At 40.0% G+C, this 22,637-nt stretch overlaps 1 protein-coding gene across 2 annotated transcripts in view; it reads right to left on the bottom strand.

Annotated features, from left to right (window-relative positions):
- Positions 1–22,149, bottom strand: part of ST18 (ST18 C2H2C-type zinc finger transcription factor) — a 70,865-nt gene extending 48,716 nt beyond the window's left edge. Inside the window, exons 1-8 of one of the 2 annotated variants that reach the window (XM_045896565.3) lie at positions 21,956–22,149; positions 17,402–17,485; positions 13,712–14,503; positions 8,781–8,915; positions 6,975–7,065; positions 5,816–5,920; positions 3,209–3,402; positions 810–1,021 (exon numbers count right to left, since the gene is read on the bottom strand). In XM_045896565.3, coding sequence (XP_045752521.2) covers positions 810–1,021; positions 3,209–3,402; positions 5,816–5,920; positions 6,975–7,065; positions 8,781–8,915; positions 13,712–14,503; positions 17,402–17,485; positions 21,956–22,136 — 1,794 coding nt within the window. In that variant the 5' untranslated portion in view covers positions 22,137–22,149. The remainder of the gene's footprint in view (positions 1–809; positions 1,022–3,208; positions 3,403–5,815; positions 5,921–6,974; positions 7,066–8,780; positions 8,916–13,711; positions 14,504–17,401; positions 17,486–21,955) is intronic. The other variant, XM_064588341.1, reaches the window with a different exon arrangement.
- Between the last annotated feature and the right edge of the window lie 488 nt (positions 22,150–22,637).

Here is a 22,637-nt window from a genome sequence, read left to right as displayed (position 1 = left end):
CCCTCTTCGGATCTGAGGATCGCTGCTACTCTGTAGCCTGAAAAACCCCTCCTCCTCAAAAGGGGAGACATGGAGGATCTTTTTGTCGTTGTTGTCGTCAAGGTGTCAGAAACACAGATGTCTCCTTCTCGTTGTCAGTCAGGGAGGAGAGGTTTATCAGAGAAACGTGATTCATTTCAGGGGCCTTAGAAATGTGACATCTTCATAAACTTCACAGAATTTGATTTTGGATTTGAATGCCCTGAGTTCTCAAAAGTCTCCCTGAACCATCTCTTGTTAACTTAATGTATCCAGGTTTTACTCAGCGTCCTTTGAGAATACCACGGCATCTGAGACTATCTTGCCTTATACAAGAGTAATGTGTGCAATAATAAAATGTCCTGAGTCAATTTTGCAACTGTTTTACAAGTCACTGTGTAGTCAGACATTTCCTACCATCTTTGATTTGCAGACAGCAAAAAGCTTCCATTGTTCAGATTGATTTTTAATGGCAAGCCTCTTTCTTGTGTGCCAAAGTCCCCGACACAAAGGTGGGTTTGATGTCTATAAATCTCCCCAACCAGGCTCCATCACTCACTTCTCCCCAGCCTTTGGTATGCCGCCTTCAAGAACAACATTCCTTCACTCCTCCTTGAAGCCATGAAACTCATCCCTGTCCGTGATCCTCTGAGTCTCTCCCTAAGACGAGGAGGGGATGTGCTTTAGGGATGGGGAGCGGCAAGGTAGTGAATGTGGTTAGGAACATGAAAGGCAGTTTATTCTCACGGTTCAGTCACTGGCCCACCCTCCGGGCTCTTGGACTGGCCTACCTTGGCATGCAGACTCTGTGGTTTGTTGGAGAGGATATCTGCAGCTTCCCTGCAGCGGGTGGAAAGGTTCAGGATGGCAGCAGCTGCTGCTATGTGGGTGTCTTCACTACATTGACCGTAGCTATAAGAGTTGGCACGGCAAGGGCTCTGTGTGTGGGCGCCTGCACTAGGCAGTCGATTAGGAAATTTCCCTGGATTTGAAAAATGCTTTGCTGTTGAAGAGAGATTTGATTAGCAAATTGCATGTACGTGTTTTAGTCATTAAATAGATTTGTTTTAGAGATATAACTTCTTACATTAAAATATGTTAAGAATAAATTAAAACAGGATCCATTATCTATTGGTATGCTCAATGAAGGTTATTCAGATTGGTTTTCACAGAAGTTCACAGATCAGATGATGTGATGGCTGGGGAAGAATGTCTGTTCTCTTAATATTTTTTGTATTTCACTTCTTACGGTAAAAACCCTATAACTCATGTTATGGGGCAGGTGCACTGGCAGCATTTGTGGCAAAAATTATGGATTAAAATGACACTGGCAAAATCCCTCAGGGACTACAGAAGCTTAAGGCTTGTACATCTATTAACTGTGTATGTGTGAAGACCAGTTATCCCAGTAGAGGAAAAAAAAATGCACCCTTTTGACATTTGTTTTCACAGTAACAATTTATATTTAGACATAGAATTGCATTTTTATTATTTGATATGCAGGCTTGTTTTGTGCTTAAACCAGTAGAAGTTGTTCTTAATGTCCAACTAGATGAAACTAAATAAATGGCAGAGTCTTTTAATGAGCTAGCATTTTGCATATTTAGGTAGAGCATGATAAGTAAAGGACAGAGAAAATGTTCTCAGGGTGAGCAGAAAGGCAATTTAGTTATCAAGGCTGAGTTTCTGTTTTATGTTTCTGTTGTGGCATCAAGGTATTACTGAGAGAGAGAATTAACCATATTTCTCTTCACTCTGGGTGTTTGTAAACATCGCTCAAGGTTACGGGAGAAACACCCAAGATTTAAGTGGGATAATATAAAAGCATTTAGTTATTTATTTTGCTGCAAATATTCTTTATTTGATCATTGTTTTTCATGAAGTAATTTAAAACATTTAAAACATTACCAAATGTTATTCCTACAATTATAAAAATGTAAAAATGTCACTGAACGTTTGCATTTTTAAACAATATCGGTATTATATGAGTATACAGAATGCTCTTAACTAACTTCGCTTGAATTAAACATATATGTATATGTGTATGTATATGTGTATATTTTACGTATATATATAATAGAAAACATCGTGCATGTGTGTGTATATAATTTTTTTCCCGAATCTAACAGGTTGTCGATGTTATGTATGCTGAGCCTTATTTTTAGAAAGAATAGATAAAATATCTTTTGGAGTATAATGTACATGTTGTTAACGGGCCAACTCCTTTCAAGTATGCTTATCACTGCTAGGTTTTATATAACATTCTAGTTCTTTGAAAGAAGTGACCAACATCACAGAATGAAGCCCATATTATGTGTTTCTAAGAGCACTCAGTCTAGGTCCGGAGGCATGAGATCAAAGGGATTCCATGGATTTGCATGTTGTGAAGAATCCATGGTCTATGGAGGACCCAAATTGGGGAATTATTTCACTTCTTTCCTTATCATACCATAATGCAAGATTCATGCCTGGGTTTATCCCAATGTTCACTTTCTTACCTTTTCATTAGACTATTCAAGGACTCTAAAATACTTGAAGAAATGTGTTAGTAAAAACACCAAGTTGTGTATATTATAGCATCTTTGAGTTATGATCTTCTATATGGATGTGTTACCAGTACAGTATTAACACATTTTAAATGATTCTATATTAATTCTTCAATATGTGGATAAACATCTCCAGAGTCACACATATTGCACCTATTGTAAAATCTTGATTTCTAAACTGTGAGTTTTTTCTGAGACTTTTCACTTTTTCTCTCTCTGTCTAAATGCTTTTGCTGATTTAAATACTACTTTAAGTAGTATTTCAATATTTTACCTGTTAAATTTCCATAATTTCAACATGAATCAAAATTACTGGATTGTGATGACTATTACAGTTTTCATTAATCCCAATCCTAGCTAAATGTGAATTAAATATTTCTTTAGAATTACAGTATTTCAATCCAACAATGGCATGATATTTGGAGAATAACCCATTAACTATTCACCATATTTAGTGTAACTTCATGTAAAATCAGTAATACTGATCAACTTATCATTGTTTTCCTTATTTTACTTCACTGTACAATATATTTTCTCTTCTCCCCACAGTAAATAATGTATTCTGTATTTGAGCACACCCCCAGCCCCAAAAACACATACAAAAGATGCATTTTTGGGAATAAGGATTAGAATTTGAGGCTTACATTCAGGAAATGGTGGTGTTTTTCGTCCTTGACTTGTTTGTATGAGGGGGCGTTTACCAAAAACCTGGGCATCGAAACTGGCATAATCGAATGGTACTTTTCCAAACTTCTCTTGTTCTTTTGACACCGTGGCTCTGGGAGAGGTGATGGCTTGTGATCGGAAATTGAATTCAATTTGTTTCACCAAGCTTGTCCTGAAGAAACAGGGGAGAGTTCAAAAGAACTATGGTGAGCATATTAGCATCAGAATTTAAAGCAGATCCGATGTGTCATGCCTGTCAGTACCCACAGAGATAGTGTACTATGGAAAAGACCTGTGGTCACAGTATGATAAAAATAGAGTGCTCTGTGCTGGGATTAAAAGATGGGAGGCACCAAGGGCTCTGGATGGCTATGGCGAGGCTGCATGTCGTGGGTCCGAGTGTCCCATGGGTAAAAGAGGAATGTACAATTTTGCATTTGTCTTATGCAGATGCAATGAGCAGCAAGTATTTAATGTCTGTTAGCACTTTGAGCTCCACAGAGAAAAGTGCCATGTAACTGTCATTAGGGCACTGACAAGGTGTGCACATTCTGCTTATTAGGACTGTTAATCTGACTGGTGGTGAAAAGTCAGTCACGTTTGTAACTGGTGGGGAAATGGCATTGTAGTCAGTTCAGAAGAAGCAATGCTGAGCCTCACTCTCCTTCAGCAGAGCTGACAGGAGCCTGACACCTAACAGGAGCAGTGCAGGCACCAGAAACTTGACTTCTGAATTGTGAATTTCTTAGGCTTTTCACCTTTTTTCTAATTTTGTCTGAGTGTTTTTGTTGATGTAAATAATACTTCAATATTTTAGGGGCGCCTGGGTGGCTCAGTCGTTAAGCGTCTGCCTTCGGCTCAGGTCATGATCCCGGAGTCCCGGGATCGAGCCCCCACATCGGGCTCCCTGCTCTGCAGGAAGCCTGCTTCTCCCTCTCCCACTCCCCCTGCTTGTGTTCCTGCTCTCGCTATCTCTCTCTCTGTCAAATAAATGAAATATTAAAAAAAATACTTCAATATTTTATCTGTTAAATTGTTATTTCAATATGAATCAAAATTCTGTATTGTAATAGCTATCACATTTTTTCAAAAGAATTACCTTAATCCAAGCTGTGAGTTAAACATTCTCTTACAACTAGTGTATTTGGATTAAACAAGGGCATCATATTTGTGTAGCACCAATTCCAGCCAAGAAAAACACAAACATAGTCTAATGGTAAATGAACATAAACAAATACACCTTTTGGGATTTAGCAGTATCAAAAGAACATATATGTTTTTCTTTTGTTTTCCACCAAAACATGCCTGAATCATCAGAATGTCAAAATTTCAATGATATTTCTTGGATTATGTAAAAAACATTTTAACTGCTACATAAAAATATTAAATAATTAGTTGATCTTATTATTAGATATGTAACTTGGTTTATACCCCTAATATATGAGCATTCTAGTCTAAAACAAATTTGTTTTTTAAGAAATTAACAAAATAAAACTAAATGCCATTTCTATATTTGATAAATAACTTACGGAGAAACTAGAGGATATGGCCATATTAACCAAAAACCTGTTGTTAAGATTTTTAATTGCTAGTTATTCAGTAATTCATGATCTTTGCTTGACATATGTTCACTCATCTGATTTTGACTCTTTTAATTAAATCTATAAGAGCAAATATTAAGGGAAGCCATATCTGGAAAATACTCCTAATAACAATGTTGCATTTCAGTGTTTTAGTAACAGTGAAGATCTGGTCATCTGTTTTAATCCTGAAATCATTTTTCCTACCTATATGATTTATTATTAATAAATGTATAACTTCAGGGGCGCCTGGGTGGTTAAGCATCTGCCTTCGGCTCAGGTCATGATCCCAGGGTCCTGGGATCGAGCCCCACATTGGGCTCCCTGCTCTGCAGGAAGCCTGCTTCTCCCTCTCCCATTCCCCCCTGCTTGTGTTCCCTCTCTTGCTATGTCTCTCTCTGTCAAATAAATAAATAAAATCTTTAAAAAAAATAAATGTATAACTTCACATTGTGTCATCACATGTGGTTTATTATTTAAGTGTAAGTAAGGTGTTCCAAACTGCTGGAGATTGTGAAGTACCTGGGGCAAACAGGAGATATTTCATTAATACTTATCAATTCATGGAATGAATTTTTGTCTTAAATTATCTGTATAGCTGGAACAGAGGAATGAATATATAACATCACATATTTTGGGTGGGTGTGAGCGACTTATGAAAGCATTATCTGCAGGCAGAAATGTTAATCAATCATCGGGAGAGCTTACCTGACTAGTGGGATGGGTTGTATTTAGTGACACAGAATTTTGATTAATGTATGTTATATACTTTATTTCCTTTAGATTCATCCACATTATGTTACCTTTACATACAGATTAATTTCATGTTAAACTTCTGGAGGGTCTAGCAGTTCATTTAAGTGAGAGTATGATTAACTAGACCAGTCTCTCAAATAGAAATCGGTAGTTGAGAACGAAGTTCGGGCCATAGTGAACTGGCACACGAGGGATGACGGACCCATTGAGGCACAGACAGACTACTAGGAATGCAAGGGAGGGTCATACCTGTGAACCTGGTCAGGACACTGCCCGGTTTTGGGAGACTCAAGCTGATTTTTGTCCTGGGACATTGCCAATTTTTCAGCTGCAGCAATTGGACAACCAGAAAGACTGTTAAAAAAAAAATAAAAAGGGACGATTTGGGTTAAAAAGATAAAGTAATTTGCTTTGGCATGTACCTCACAGCATACTTAGCATACATTAAATGTTAAGTCATATTAATAGTTCATTTAGCACCTTTCTCATGCTAATAGATCCCAAAAAGGTTTTGTAAACTACCGTGTCAATGTTTGCCCCCCATTTCCATCTCAAAAGTGATGAGTAATGAACTCATTTTTAAAATCGGAAAATTATGTAAGGGAATTATTCTGAAACTCCATAACATTTTAAGTAGAAATGCACCCACTCCAACTACAATGTGCCCAGCTATAGATGTTAGCATGATAATTCCATGATTTGTCTTAAGATATTTAGAAAAATGTTAGGGACTTAATTTTAAATCAGTTTAAAGTATAGAACATGAAGTTTTCTGGCAATATGCTTATGAGTCACATAGTATCTTGTGAGCACATAATAGATACACAGTATAAAGTACAAATAAAACAATAGGCATTTCCACCAAAAACATTTGCATACACACAATACATTTGTATATAAATGCACATATGTGTTTTAAGTGAGTAGCAATCTCAATGTAATGAATCTCAGTGAGATGAAATGATGTTTACCTTCCTCCTGGCTTATAGTCAGAACCACAGTAGACCAAAGCCCTTTTGGTACCTTGTTAATGCTTATTGGATGGGATCCAAGATAAACCCTACGCAACTCTTTTCAGTGTCAAAACGGCTATGGTAAAGTTCCAGAGCAAAAAAGAACATGTTCTATTTGTGTAACTATATGAATGTATAACTCTAGTCTTCAAATACATTTTTTGTTTGCATAACTGGCTGCTAAATGAAAATTTCTAGGAAAGTAAATTGTGGGTTTTTTTGTTTGTTTTTTACTCTGCACATATTGAGAATATTTCTTATCTATTTCAAGTGGTAACATATTTGATACTGATCCAGCGATTTTGATGACACATTGTTAATTGCTTATTTTCTCGGTGGAAAGTTTCTCTCACTTCCCTTTGTAAGGTAAAAGTGTAGCATCTCATCACAATTACCTCCTGTGGGTGTTGCGGTTGCTGTTCACGTGCCCTCTTCCTGTGCATCCCGGGGTGGGACACTTGAGAACGTTTTCATGCATGGCAAGAACTAAGCACAAAATATCACAAAAAGAAAAGAATAAGTATACCATGAATACATAACACACCGACAAACTGACTTCTCAACGTTGCATTCAAAAGAATTTGGTTATATAATCTGCCATTCTTCCTCCCATAGATGTTCGGGTTGAAATTAATGAGCACTTAAGAACTTCATAAATTAAATTCAGCAAGTTTGTTCAAGTTTTAGTTTCTCTAATAAACTTCATGTCATGGTTAATACTAGACTTAAATAAGACTATGCCGTTTCTATTTAACTTAAACTGAGAGCCTCATAACCTTCCTTTTACATTTATGTGCTTTCCTTGGAAGAATGGATGGAGAACATTATTTGTCAAGTAGTTCCTTTTATCTTTTCCCCACAGTGTGAACTTCTGAATATAGTCTTCTTTATTTTCTAAGAGATATTACTTTGAATCTTGTCCATTGCTCCCCACTACCCACCCCACCACCACTCAGTTATTGGTGAAAGAGTATGGTTGAGTGAACAACCAGGTAATCACTTTGAGGAACTGCTAATCTACTGGGACAGTGCTGAACAGATTAGACTCACTGATCTGTAAAACTGTGCTTTCAAGAAGGGTGATGCTGAGGCATTCATACCACCATGGTTTGTATGAACCAAAGGTGTTTCAATATGTAGGTTAAAATAGTAGAGGATGTAGCACATCGATACTTCAAAACTTAGAAGGCAGCCCTTTCCTTCTCCTCCAGTTTCCTAGCTCACAGCAGGGCAAAGCAAACCAATGTTTGCTCCTGCCCAAGGCCCTCTGCTACTGTAGGATGCCCTGGGGAGACATGGCAGGCAACACAAGTTCCTACAAGGAATGGGGAGACGGGGAGTAAGGAGGACAGTGGTGATGTGATGCACTTTTTTTTTTTTTTTTTTTTAAAGAAGACTCCAGGCCCAGTGTGGAGCCCAGCTCGTGGCTTGAACTCACAACCTTGAGATCAAGATCTGAGCTGGGAGATCAACAGTCAGATGCTTAACCAACTGAGCCACCCAGGAGCCCCTGGGATGCACTTCTTATATTTAGATGATGCACTGAGGCTAAGACTGCTGCTGGGCTTAAGGCAGCCACACTCTGGGTGAGAAAGGACTATGCAGTCCACGGTGTATTAACCATGCCTTTTATTTTCTGCACTCTGATATTTTGTCATCTGGGGCCTTGCAAACCCTGGAGAGACCGCCCTTTCAAAGGTAAACCAACCAATTGTCAGCCCACACCCAGCTGCCTCCTTTATTAGGCTCACACTCTCCACCTGTCAGGTATCAGACACCAACAGAGAACCCCTAAGCTTTGGAGCCTACTGAAAGAAGTCAAACTAGCCAGTCCTCAGCCTGCTTACCCTGCTCCTTCCCACAGAAACCATGTTTCCCCCCACCCCCGCCCTGGCCCCTGATGACCTGGTGCCCCCCTGTGTGGCCCTGCCTGGCGTGGCACATTCTCTTCTCTCAGGAACTGTAACAAATTTTATTCTCAATGTTGGCTGTCTCTTGATCTACTGTCCTAATTGTACCCCCAAGTTTTCTATTAATACACTGACTTTAAACACCGAGCTAGATGGAAATTGTCTTGACACAGAAAGGAAACTTTCTATTTCCATTCCGAATTCCACATTGGAGGAGAAAGAGGATAAGATCATGATGCTGTGGCGCATATAAGAAGAAGCCCACTGGTTTTAGGGATAAGTTGTACTCACTTTCCAGGGGAACACGCACTTTGTGGGGGCACCCCGAAAGGCTGCGGTGGTGGGGGTAGAGTCCTGTCACATGTCCGGTGCCATCGCACCCGGGGATAGGGCACTTGGTCTCCCTCTTTTCGGGCCTCGGTGAATCTACAGAGAAATTAAATCAAGAAATTCATTTGGCTCTTCTTCTTTCCCTCCCCATTCACTAGAGTGGCCTTGCAAGGTGACATTCTCACTTCGCTCAGTTTTTTACAGCATAAACATTCTTCTCACATTGCCTTGAATAAGACCCTCAACTAAGACCTGTGGAAGCATAAAAAATGTTTTCAATTTTCTTGGTTTTCTAAGCAAAGGCTGACACAGGGCAAGGGAGTGTTAAAATACAGAGATGGTTTTAAGTTGTCATGTCACATATTGTAGTTAGAGTCTCATTATGAAAAATGAACCCTACGCCAGAGGCAGAGGATGCACAAGCTCCCGAAAAGGAAAAAAAAAAAAAAAATTGAGAAAGAAGAAGAATGTATTTAAACCAAACCTACCTCTTATTGAAAGGGTCTCAAGAAAGCCAGATTCAAAATGATAAAACAAAGAAGCCACCATATCCAAGAAAGGCTGCTCTCGTCTTGTCCCTGCGGGTCCCTGGCCTCCCATGGCCCTAAGGTTCCAGGGCCAAGTGGCTACTCCCACATGTGTGCAGAGCCCGCTCTGGCCAGAGTTAGGAAGGGAGTCAACGATGCCATTGTGTGCTATGGTCACACAATCGACAGTGCTGCAGAGGGCCCAGATCCCCAAACTCCGATGCTTTGCCTCTTTGGATCTGTACAGAGCCCCTGTGGAGAAGCAGCATTCATTTTACTCTGAATGCAGAAACTGAAAACCCAGGCGATATGAAGACGGCCCGGCAAGGAAATGTTCCAGGAGATATGGGAATACAGAGTGGGGACGGCCTTGAGTGGTCTGTGCCGCCAAGAACTTTGGGGTGCGGGAGGTGCCATGGGGTGGAGAGAAGGGGCACCTTGTAACACCACTTGTCAGGTTACCATGGGGCATTGGCCTAGAGGGGGAGGGCGGAAGACAAGCTGGGGTTTTAATCTTCTGGTGCACACTTTGCTGAGGCTTAGATGAAAAGCTATATAAATATGTAAAATAAATGAGGATTATCATGAATATTGGTGGGGTTAGAGCTAACAGAGAAGAGGCCTTCTGTAGACATTTTCATATTCGTGATCCAGATAGTAAGTACATAAACTTAAAACAGAAATGCCTCCTTGGAGGCCAGATCACCCCCCTAACCTGTGCCTGGAATGATGTACCAATCACTGGGGCAAGCTTGTCACTCAGCATTGCCAGAACCAGCATCACAACGGGCACGGGGGCCTCAGAGAAAGGACCAGTGTGGACTGGAGGCTGGCCGCAGGCTTCTCAGAACACGAAGTATCACGAATAATGAATCCATTTGATGCTGAGAGCAAAAATAAATAATCTGTGTGATCCTGCCTTAGGAAAGCTGCTGGTGGTGGACTAGGGGGCAGAGTCCTGCCGTGTGAGGATGTGGAGGGCCCATATGCTCCTGCTCCAAGTGTGGAACCGAGAGCAGAGCAATGTCGCGGGATGCGACAGCCGTCTCCGGGGTGGAATATTGCGATGAGCAGAAGTGCTTCTATGATACCACACCACCCCAGTTGTTGGATGATAAACGGTCCTGGGCAGATGGGCACAGCAGGTTGTATGTAATGCAATTATTTGGGGGCATGCTTTCAGTACAGGAGGAGGAGCCAAGGATCCTTCAAGTTAGGCACACACTGCCTGGGAGGGAAGGTCAGCAGAGAGAAAACTGGAAATCGAAAGAGAGAAATGAACAGCCCAAAGACAAGGATGCCTTGAGTAGCAGACATTTATGTTTCATGAGCGACAGGACTTAAATGCCATGGTATTGGGACTGTTCTCTGTCTTTTGCAAGAAACAAAGAGGCATATTAAGAGTTTTGACATGTTCTATGATTTTATGGCTATATATTTTACTTAATTCAAAAATGTTGCCAAATTTGAAGTTGTTTTAGGCCTATAATATCTGTAGACAGAGAGTCGAAAATCCTTGAAGTTTGATTCAAGTGACATTAGGGGGGTTGACACCATGTACGAGAGGGAATTAGAAACGAGGAGAAGCAAGGTGGATTTTGATGCCCTTCCTCCCTTGGACCTGGTCCAGTTGAGGCCACATTTCTAAACCACATTGAAAGGTTTGGCGCCGTGCATTTCCCCTCCTTGACACATTATTTGTCTATAGGAAGCCAGAGAGGGTGTGGGAGATAAGGCAGGGCTGGCACCTGACCAGGTGTGGTCCTCTGACAGTCTGCAAGCTTCCTCTGCTGGGCGAGACAGATGCCATGAAATGCTCTGTGGGGCAGAACCTGTTTGCATGATAAGAAGCCAGAGCTTGAGCTCTCAGGTGACTCTCAGGCCTGGCTCTTCCTCTCCTTTAATTTTCTTTGCTGAATGCTGCATAATGAGGGTGACCTTATCCTCTGGTGACCTTACACGCCCGTATGCCTGGGATTGTCTTATTCGCACCTGATAATACCCTGCGGTTGTTCATAGCACTCCCCTTGGCTCTGAAAAGTGTCTTAGGCTGTACAGTAAGTTCTATGGTGACTCCACATGCGCTTTGACCTAAAGTCTCACTAAATGCTTAGTAGCAACAAGATAGTCAAACTTTTTTTTTTTTTTTAGAATTGCTGACTCATATGAAGTCTTGGGTAAAACGATATTTTAAAATGCTAGTGCTCTCTCCTTTAACAGCAGGGTCGCATACCCGAGGTATAAGGAAATTAGGATGGTATTGTGGAGAGCATGAATTGTCAGTCTGGAATGCACACCAGAGAAAGAAGCCATTGGCTCCCACATCCGGGACAAGGAACAGGAGGGCGAATACCTAATTTGGACTCTGCAAGTATCCTCTAGATGAAGCCTATAATTCCCGTGCATTATGGGCTTTACCTCTTTTTGCCTGTTTCATACTAGTCTGGTCTGGATCTTCTTGCATAGACTTTGAATACCAAAAGGCAGGACTATGCCTCACCCAATAGGATATACTGTTAAATTAGCCAGCCTCATTCGTAACTCTCTAAATCTTTTATCACCCATGTTTACAAACACAGATTCTACTGCCTTGTTGGTTTTTGAAAACAAAAATTTTTAAGTTTTATAAAAATGACCAAAGGATTGTTAAATATTTTAAGGTATGGCACAAATAATTAAAGATTCTCCAAACACTGAATTTCACTGGCTGGAAGTTATCATCAACTGTAACATGGAACATCATTTTGTGTGTTAGCAAGAAAGAAAAAAATTATTGAAAATTAAATTATGGCATACCCTTCTGATTTCAGAGATGTAAAATGGGAAAACTGTATCTTAGAATGAACGAAATACAGTAGATGGCAAATTATGACGTTTTGGGATTTGAAGTCAATTTTATCTTTTTTTTTTTTTTTTGGTTTTGTAGTCCATAAAAAAAAACAAACAAACATGCATACAGGCAAGTTTAGCAAGTTGCATATTAGTAGAGTGCACAGAGTTCATAGTGGGTCCTGTCCCAAACCACACACTGCTCATTGATATTCTGTCTCGATCTCAACCCTGGCAGTGCGTTTGCATAGTATTATTATCTTGCTCCTCACTACATGACATTTTATTCTTTGTTTTGTTTTCTCAGCTCTGAGCTGCAAGACAATAATTGACAAGATTGTAGGTGAGTACTAAAATAGACGCAACATGACAAAATATACAGTTCATTTCTGCATAAATCTCAGCAAGGAGATCATCCAAACCATAACTAACATATTATTCTTGTAAGCTCCCTGGGGCCACGATCTTGATTTTCTTTAAGATATTTCTAATTCGGGGCACCTGGGTGGCTCAGTCGTTAAGCGTCTGCCTTCGGCTCAGGTCATGATCCCAGGGTCCTGGGATCGAGCCCCCACATCGGGCTCCCTGCTCTGCAGGAAGCCTGCTTCTCCCTCTCCCATTCTCCCCTGCTTGTGTTCCCTCTCTCGCTGTGTCTCTCTCTGTCAAATAAATAAAAATCTTTAAAAAAAAAAAAAAGATATTTCTAATTCTATGGTTCTTAGATTTTAAGGTACGCAAGAATCATCTGAAAAACACGCTTAAAAAAATCCAAGTTCTGGAGCAGTAAGTCTGATAGGATCCTGGAAATACCCATCTTAAACAAGCCTTCTAGGCACTTGAGAACCACCATTTGGGAATTATCACCAGGCCCATCTGGTGTAAGACTCAGCGTGGGGGGTGGAGTAGCATTATGGGGGACGGGACACAATTTCGCTAAAGTTGAGGAACAGTTTTAAGGCATCCTCCAAGCACATTTATTCTTCTCATTCATGTTTGGACCAGATATTTGTGGCCCTGAGTTAGAGAACTGGTAAAAGCATAGGCTTATAAAGGCATTAACATCCAGTTTTATCCTGCCTGACTTGCCAGTAGCTCGACATTATTTTAAAGCTCCAAAGGAGTCAGTTGATCCCAGAAAGAAAGTGGGAAAGAAAAATTAAATTTCTGGAATTGATCTGATTAATAAAATGATTTAAAATCCAAAAAGTACTAATGTACCTCTAACATGTCCAATATAGTACTGTACAAGTACTATATATTTTTTAAAAGCTGTCAAATTAAGAGAAAAAGAGGCAATGATTCTTTTTTTGTGTGTAAAAACATTGCAAAACTGACAAAGCTTGATTTGAGAACAACCTAGAGAGCAGAGAGAGAAAAAAAAAGAAATAGTTTATTTTATAATATGAATTGGTTTTTAAAGTGCATCAAGTTGTAAAAAGCTATCTGGAAGTGGTAATCAAATCTTACTAAATTTTCTTCCAACCCTCAAAGCAATTTTATTCCTAAAATAAATGCAAAAAAAAAAAAATGTCTTACGTTTATTGTTAAAGATTTGTCTTCCACCCATGTCAATAACTTTGGTTTGCCTCCTTTCCCCAGCAAGGTGCTCCAGTAGAAACCTGTCCAACTCTTTGTAGGTGTTGTGGAAAACACAACCTCGCTCAGCCTGGAGAGCAATTGCCTGCTCCAGCAAACTCAAGTTCCCCTTCGCCTTCTCCAGGTCAACAGACTCTTCTGTCATGGCTGCCAGACACTCGTTATCTTCTTCCTCCATCCCAGCGAATGAGGGCTGGGCTTTGCTGTCCCGCGGTTCCATGTGAGCAGTCTGTGGGTCTCTCCTTTCTGTTTCAGAATCACACATGTTTTCACAAGAGATAAACTTGTCACCTTCAGTTTTTATTTCAGGAACTTCCAATAGGTCTTTTCTATTATCCACTAAAATATACTTTGGGACCCTGTGTGGTTTGGTTTCTTCTGAGAAGTTGGAGCTACTGTCCCAACCATTCTCCGCACTTTCAGAGTTACTCTCACTGTCCTCTGAGGAGCAGAACCGAAGCTGGGAATCATTGATTTTTTCTTTTCCATCATCAGAATGAATCATAAAGCACTCATCAGCTTCATCACTCTCTGCTTTTAGAGACTGGATGCCACTGTCATTTAAATTCTCACTTATGGTCTGAACAGAAACATTTTTTTCAAATTTCCCCAAGTGCATTAAAGATTTGACCACGAGCTCCTGATAGCAGCCATATCTGTCTTCCTTCCCATCGGAGTTGTCTTGTGCAGTCGAATGAAGGTTCTCATCCATAGGTTTTATCGCGATTTCTTCTATGGAAAAAGAAAGCCGATATTTAAAAAACAACAGCAAAAGATATTTTAAGAAAATTGCACCAATATGTAGATGAGAGATAGATTTATATATATTTACACAGTAAGTACAATATGCGAATATGTGGGCTCTATCAATTTTCTAAAAACCGAAGAGAAAAATATATATGAATGAATATGAAACAAAACAAAACAGACCTTAATATTCTGAGAATTGCATTTAAAGAAGTGAGCTAGTAGAATTTTCAGCATATTAAGAGCTAATTGTTTCCAGGATACTGAAATAGATACTTAACAATAACAGAGTGCTGAATGTGAAATTGTTGTTATTGCACCTCTTATATTTGCAAATCCTAGCCAACCAGAGGAAATCAAATATGCATAATACTATGCATTATAAAGGAAACATTCATCAGATTTCTCTGTTAGCATGGCAATGTATTTTCAAACTTTTTTTTTTTGATGTAGTGTTCCATGATTCATTGTTTGCGTATAACACCCAGTGCTCCATTCAGTACGTGCCCTCTTTAATACCCATCACCAGGCTAACCCATCCCCCTCCCCCCTCCCCTCTAGAACCCTCAGCTTGTTTTTCAGAGTCCATAGTCTCTCATGGTTCGTCTCCTCCTCCGATTTCCCCCCCTTCATTTTTCCCTTCCTGCTATCTTTTTTTTAACTTGTAATATATTATTTGGTTTATGTTCACTACCTCCACAGTTTCTCAAACATACTTCCAGATTTTATGGAACGTTAGCTAAAAGATAAAATACATCCACATACAGATGATAACTAAAAGAGTTCTAAAGCTTTCAAGGCTTCCTGTTGACTTTCAGAACTGTCACACCGAAATTCCATGCCAAGGGAAATACAAATAAATGGGAGAATTAGCATGATCAAATATCTTTTTTAAAAAGGATTATTTATTTATTTATTTATTTATTTATTTGAGAGAGAGAGAAAGAGAGAGACTGAAAGAGAGAGAGATTGAGAGCAGAGGGAGAGAATTTCCAGCAGACTCTGTGCTGAGCACAGGGCCCACCACAGGGCTCGATCTCACAACCCTGAGATCATGACCTGTGCTGAAATCAGAAAGTTGGAAGCTTAACCGACTGAGCCACCCAGGCTCTCCAGCATGATCAAATATGTAAAATAGTGACACATTTTCTGGCCTGGTACTTGCATGCATTTGTGTAAGAAGGCAATGAGACGAGAGGTGGAGATGGTTGGAGTACGTAGAACATTAACTAATAGTTTTCAGTAGCGGGCCGACTGGAGTCTTAACAGTCAAAGAGCCTTGGGACTAAGAACAGGTCTCCACGTGCCAGTCTGTCCAGGACAGTCCACTGGATCTGTCCCAGTCCAGTTGTCAGTGTTATCCGCTTCACTCTTGGAGTGGTCCAGCTGCAGTGACAGTATGTGTGTGTGTATAGTCATATGTATATGTATATATGTATATATATACATGTATATGCATATATATACACACATGTATGTGTGTGTGTGTGTGTGTGTATATATATATATATATATATATATATATATATATATATATATAATGATAGCCTACTCAAGCCTGTCCCAATGCAAACACACCAATTAAGGGTGCAATTCAGGGTGCAGATCTGCTAGTGACCCAGCAGCCCTGGTTTAGCAAGCACAGTGGTCTGGGGAGCATCACACCCAGCATACATGTGGCTTAACCAACTGAACCACCCAGGCGCCCCCCAGCATACATGTGGCTTTGAAAAGCGCCAGACAACCCAGGAATGGTCCCCTTATATTCACTAAGACAAAAAAAAAAAAGAAGAAGAAGAAGAAGAAGAAAAAAAAAAGAAGCAGGACCATTTCTGCGTCTCTGAAGGCAAAGTGGGGGATGGGCAACACAAAATAATAAGCCCCCTTAAAGACTGTGAAAGACACCAAGTGTGTTAATAAACATCTTTGGAGGGAAGAAAAGGACAGCCATCCTGTGTGATAGCTTGCAGGAGAGGGTGTCTGTTCAGGAGACAATGTGCCTTTTTTGGTCTCATTTAATTTTTTATAAACATTGTCTCTGACAAGGACACTCAAAAATACATCTCCATCATCTTCCTTTCTGGCAATTATCTCCCTAAATCAACACTGGGCTGCCAGGATCAAGTAAATATTGCCATAGTAACTAAAAGCATTTTTGGATGAAGGGAAGAATTTAGTCACAACACTAGCCCCTTTAAATAATGCTGATTATAGGGTGCAGTCTTTTGTTGGGATCTATTCAACATAAACTGAAAAATTTAACATTTTACTTCCTAGAAAAGAGGCTGGATAAACAAGCACATCCTATGTGATAGGATGGTCTATTCCCTTCGGAATTCATGTCAGAGGAATTCCAGGTTTAAATAATACATTAAACATAGTCTAAAATGCAAATGAAGTTTTTCTCAATATCACGGTTGGCTATTAGGAGAAAGTGTAAAGGGTTATGATAATTTTAAAGTATTATGAACTACAGAAAACAAATAAAAAGCATTTTCAGTGAATATGCTCAATTCATTGAACTATTCTCTCACTCCACTTAACTACCCACATGTGTACAATAATGATTTATAGACATTATACCTAATTGTGCATATTTGGGCTGTGTTAGAGTGCTAACAAGAGCTCTAGAAAGCAACAATTACCTCTGTTGCTTAGCTACATAGTTTAAAATATTCCTATTAAGGGCAGATCACCAGAGAGGCGGGAGTGACAAAAGCACACATGTGCACGACAATGCGTTTCACTGCTGCCAACTGCTAGCATTTTGGGTCATTTCCAGTTTACATAATTGTTCGGCTCAACTGTTTGTTATATGCTAAAAGAAAATGTTTATTAATTATTCTTCAGAAAGAGAGGAGTCCTGCCGATAGAGGTGCCTACGTGCATTGTACGCGGTGGTTTCCAGGGATGTTCCGCCAATCTGCAAACCAACTTTCCGTAATACACACGCCTCTCTGGCTTTCGCTGTCATTAGAAGAAAAAAAAAAGTCGAGTTAGCTTTTGAACCTGACAGATCCGTGATGAGGTTCTTGTTTCTCTTAGCTTTGTAATGGGCTGCCTACGTGTTTACACTAGTGTGTTTTTCTTTTCATGGGTGGCCTGGTGGTTCATTTTGCACCTTGGTCATTGAAACAACCTCGTCTTGCTTCCGGGCTTGCATGCTCAAGTCCGTGCAACCCCCAAAGGCATCCTTGACCTTTCTGAACCCTGTGTCCTCATTTACACAGTGAGGCACGCTGTGGAGCTGACACGGGAGCCCACGCAAAGCAGATGCCACACAGCAGGTGTTCAGTAAATGACGTCTGTCGTCTCCCTTCCCCAGATACAAGTTCAGAGGATAGTAATGGCAGGCGATACATGGGACCCTCCACATGAATGAGGTGGGGCTTGTGTTCTGTTTAGAATAAGTCGTGAAACTGATCCCTGAGAGAGGGCACAGTCCACAGTGTGAAGGAGGCTCGTCCAGTTTACCACCCGGGCCACACATGCTATAGAACTGCTCATCAACTGCCTTCAGAAACTGGAGCTTCAACGCACAGTGCACAACGTGGAGGGGAAACCGCAGTGGGTTTGAGGTCCAGAGACTGGGGCCGAACTGCTGGCCCAGCACCACCTGCCTGTGTGACCTTGGGGCAGGCCTGTGTTTCCTGAATCCTGGGTCCTCATCTTTTAAATGAGGATGATCCAGTGACATCCTAGGACAATAAACTGTTACGTTCCTGGCATGGTGTTCAGTTCTTTATTGCATTTAATCTTTACAGTAATGACAAGAAAGGGACTTTCTGCTCCATTTTACAGAAGGGAAATGATTTTCAAGGGGCCAGGGGCTTGCTCAAGATCACACAGCTAGCCAGTAGCGGCGGGGGTGGGGGTGGGGGGTTGACACAGGGTCATCCCTCTGCAACAAGCTACCCCAAATCCCATAGCCCAGGTAGGTCATATGTCTCGACTAATGTTTACATCCTAAGCAACCCTTAGGAGAAACTGTTCAGAATACTAATAGTCCATTACTTTCCCAAGTTTGGGTACTTTCAAGGGTAAATTTATAGGAAGATACTAAAATACAATTGTCAGCTGACTTTCAATCAAAAAACAGTGACTCCTAAATTATAAATAAAATATGTAAAAATGAATCAACAGCAATAACAAGACAAAAATTAACAAGTAACCATGCCTCAGCTTTCTCAGTAAAAAAGTGTAGGACAGAAAATTCCTCGGGCACACTCCCCGGGGCGGGGGTGGGGGGGGGACATTCAGAGGGTTGGATGTTTACCTAGCACACCCCTTTCTCCTCCTGAAAGGATTTCAAAGTGTGAGGCAGGAGGAGGGGCCGGAGCTGGATGACAACTTCTGTGACATGGAGTAAAAAAAAAAATAAATGTTTTTGCCTGATATGAAAAAGTTCACATTTGTTTATTTGCTTGAAACCAAATCTCTACTCCAAGGGGTCTGGTAATCCTAGAAAGCATATGCTAATGATTCTCACATTATGCGTCAGCGGTTCTGTCCCAAAACAACTTTAAAAATTACTCTGAAAATCACAAATTTGGAGTTTGACTCCTTTAATATAACTTGATTTTATTATAATTGGATTTTAGTTCTGTTTCTGGAACTATCAAAGTTACTTGTATAGATAAATTAGTTTTCCAGGTCTCTTGAATATGTAAATCTCTCTGGGAATAAAAGCCCTAGAAAACTGAATTTATCTTTCAAAGTTCTAAAATCAGAGTGGTTTATCCCTTATTTGCATAGTGTTGAGAGTTAAGATTTGTTAAAATGATCATCTCAGCTCCTAGAGCTCCTACAATTGTGATAGATTTCCCTGAGTCATGAATGTGAGCTTAGAAACTGAGGAGGGACTCCACACACGTGGCTAATCTCACTTCTAGGTTACCCTTTTTTTCCTAGTCTGCATTGGGAAACCTCCTGGTAGTTGTCCTACCTCCTGGTAGTACTTTGCAAGCTCGTCTTCTGTCTGCCACAGTGAAGGTGTATCTGTACGGTTTTGTCCACATTCTCTTCTATCACCATTAATGCCTACCTGCCGCTCTTTGAAAGACAGCCAGCTGAGGGTATGAGACATCGTTTGCCATTAAATGGATTCAAGCTCAGGACCTTAGCCTTCCTAAGCACTGTCCCCTTCATCATCTGGACCACCTGCTGAAGGCATAATTGGGCACACTCCTGCAAGGTAAAGACCTCGGGGTACCCGGAGTAAATGAGATGACAGGTGAAAAACCTGTATTATGAGTTAGGCACTAACTCAGTTCTCTTTCCTTTTGGGGGGAGTGGTGGGTAACTTGCTCAGAGGACTGAAGACAACTTAGTCTTTCAACTGGGGATAGGATCATCTGTGACTTGTCATTTCTGGAAATGTGACTTTGTGATTGGATGTTATATAACACTGCTCTATCTACTTTTGGAAGGTAGTCAGAGCACGGGAGGATTGGATTATGGAGCACGGTTAGCTGGGAAATAATTATTTTGCTTATCCTTCAATTGTGTCCTAATTATCTTCTTTTCAACACCTACAAGCTGCATTACCTTAAGCATTAAATCTCTTTGGTCTTCAATGATCTCATCTGTAAAATTGGGACCATAATCATGCATATCTCATGTCATTGTAGGTGGATTAAGTGATATATAATTTATGCACCTGGAATATATTAAGAATTCAAAAATAATGGCCACCACCACTATAACGTCAGCATATTCATTAGTAGTAGTGCTTCCGGTGCTAAATATAAAAATGGAAAACATTTGTGAACCTGCAAATAGATGTCCATCAGTGCTTATAACTGAATGTTTCACTGAGTACATTTTGACAGAATATTTTCTTGGTGGATATTAAGCATCCATGATGATCACACAACTAACATAAAAGGCAGGAAGTCAGTGGGCAGATACAGTCCTTGTCCTCATGGCACTTACAAGAAAGGGTTGGTGTAAAAGATGCCCATTTAAAAAAATACTCGGTGAATTAATGTCAACTAGATGAATTATACCTCAAGTCTAACCACATCGATTCAAGGACCTTCCCTAATACTAGATTCAACCTACAATTTTCATAAATCAACAAAAACTGACCAACTCAAAGAAACAAAATGAGTCAAGGATGATTATAATTTACAGATGAGCGATGAGGCTTTAAGCCACATGCTAAATACAGAGAAGCCAGGACATTTGCTTAAACACTGTCAAATCAGCATACAACTTTGTTTTCACTACAGAATCTCAAACTACTTGCAAGCCAAGATTACTGAAGATCTGATGGTTGTGCCCTGACATTTGTGTTCAGTTGGTCAGTATGCTTTTACATCTTTTCCAGTAATCCCTCTCATTATTACTGTAATTCTGTCTATAATCGATATTTATGATCTAAGAGACCTTTGCCTTTGGTTTGTATAATACATACTTCTTTTCAAATAACATCATATTTTGTATATTTTGATTCCTTAAAAAGTCACATTCAGAAAAAATGTATTTCATAGACTATATGTACACCTCATTTCATTTTCTAATCACTCAAGCTTTTGATTTCCATTTATTTTTTTCATAAATTTTTGAGATATTTTGCATGTCCTTCAATTTCAGCCTCAAGCACAAAGTGGTTGGTGATGGTCCAACTCCTGGAGGCACTGTGACTACCATGAACCTAATAGGAGTAACTGTGAACTGGGGAGAAACACATCCTAAAATTTCAAAATAGTAACTATCTATCACTTAGCATGCAAACAGCATTTAGTGAGTGAAGAATTGAATTCATGAAATATAATGTGTGCCTAAAGGTAATTGAAAATTATTTCAGAACTAATGGGCACAGTGATACATTTTCTATAACACATTATTTTCCTAATGAAGGATCTAGGCTGTCAACTTTTGGTCCCTTCTGCTAAGTCCGTTGCTGTAAGTATTTATTTTAAAAATGGTGAAAAGATTAAGGTCACAAGTCACCTGCATTAGTCTGTGTTGTTAATACCTATTATATTTGGGGGGGAGATTATATTCTGTATGTTTATAAAACAACAAAGTAAATGCTTTATTTATATATGTCATATCTTAGATACCTTAAGCTTAACTATGTCCTTTTATTTTCAAGGGTTCTTTCAGGGATAGACATCTGTCCTGTTAAGGAGTCAAGGTGCTCTTTAAGGCTTAGTAGGTTTTATTTTCCTCAAAAAGAGGCACACTCCAATTCTGTGCTTTTGAAAATGGACTCAGGCAAGAACTCTCTCTGACTTCTATTTAGACTCTCCGCCGTTACTGATAAAAAATCAGCTCTCAGTAAATGGATGCTGAGTGAAATAAATGTTTGGTTTTGCTTTCAAATGGGAATTTGCTTCTACAGTCACACAGACTATATGTTCTACATCAGTTAAGACAGGCTTTGGAGCCAGGGAGGAGATAAAGTCTGGGCTGTTCCCGCTTGCCTACCTGTGGCAGTGCGATCACTGGCTTCCTGGAGGCCATCTTCCTCTTCCACCTCAGTCCTGTCGTCACATTCTTCTCTGCAATCCAGGTTTGGGCTGTAGTGTCGGGGCTTCATTAGCAGGGATTTTCTCTTGTTGACTGGGACGCCCAAAGCCTGCTCTGCAGCTTTCCTCTTCTTCGCCATGGAGCAATCATATGCAGCGCTGTAGTGATTGAGGCAAATTAAGAACATGGAGAAAGACTTTACTGCTACTTGCCATTTGATTCCCATGAAGTATAACCCAAAGCCTGTGGAACCTGGGACTAAGGGTTTAGGGTTAGTTGTTGGCACTAATGAAAACAGCCTGTCCATTGAATCTACTAACTGTGAGGATTCTATTTTACTGCTTATCAGAAGAGTTTAAAAAAAAAAAAATCATCTTTAATCTTGAGTAAGCATATGTTAATCTGTGCTTTGCTTGGCACTACATTAAATATCCAGGAAGGGATGAAACAAGATTTGCACTGGTTTGCTAATCCTAAGAAACAGCTAATGTGAAAAATATACCACCAGACACAAAAAAACATGTCCAGTATGGATAAATCACAAGGTTTTTCAAATAGTTGTTTGCTACCCAAATTGCTTATCTCTGCCGCAGTTATGCACCAAACTTGAGATGCCACATCCCAAGCTTTGACCTGAAAG

Source organism: Mirounga angustirostris, unplaced genomic scaffold (assembly GCF_029215605.1).
Source record: "Mirounga angustirostris isolate CCGP_5_RB_7025 unplaced genomic scaffold, mMirAng1.0.hap1 SCAF_4, whole genome shotgun sequence".
NCBI lineage: Eukaryota > Metazoa > Chordata > Mammalia > Carnivora > Phocidae > Mirounga > Mirounga angustirostris.
This window is presented reverse-complemented; position numbering and strand designations above follow the sequence as displayed.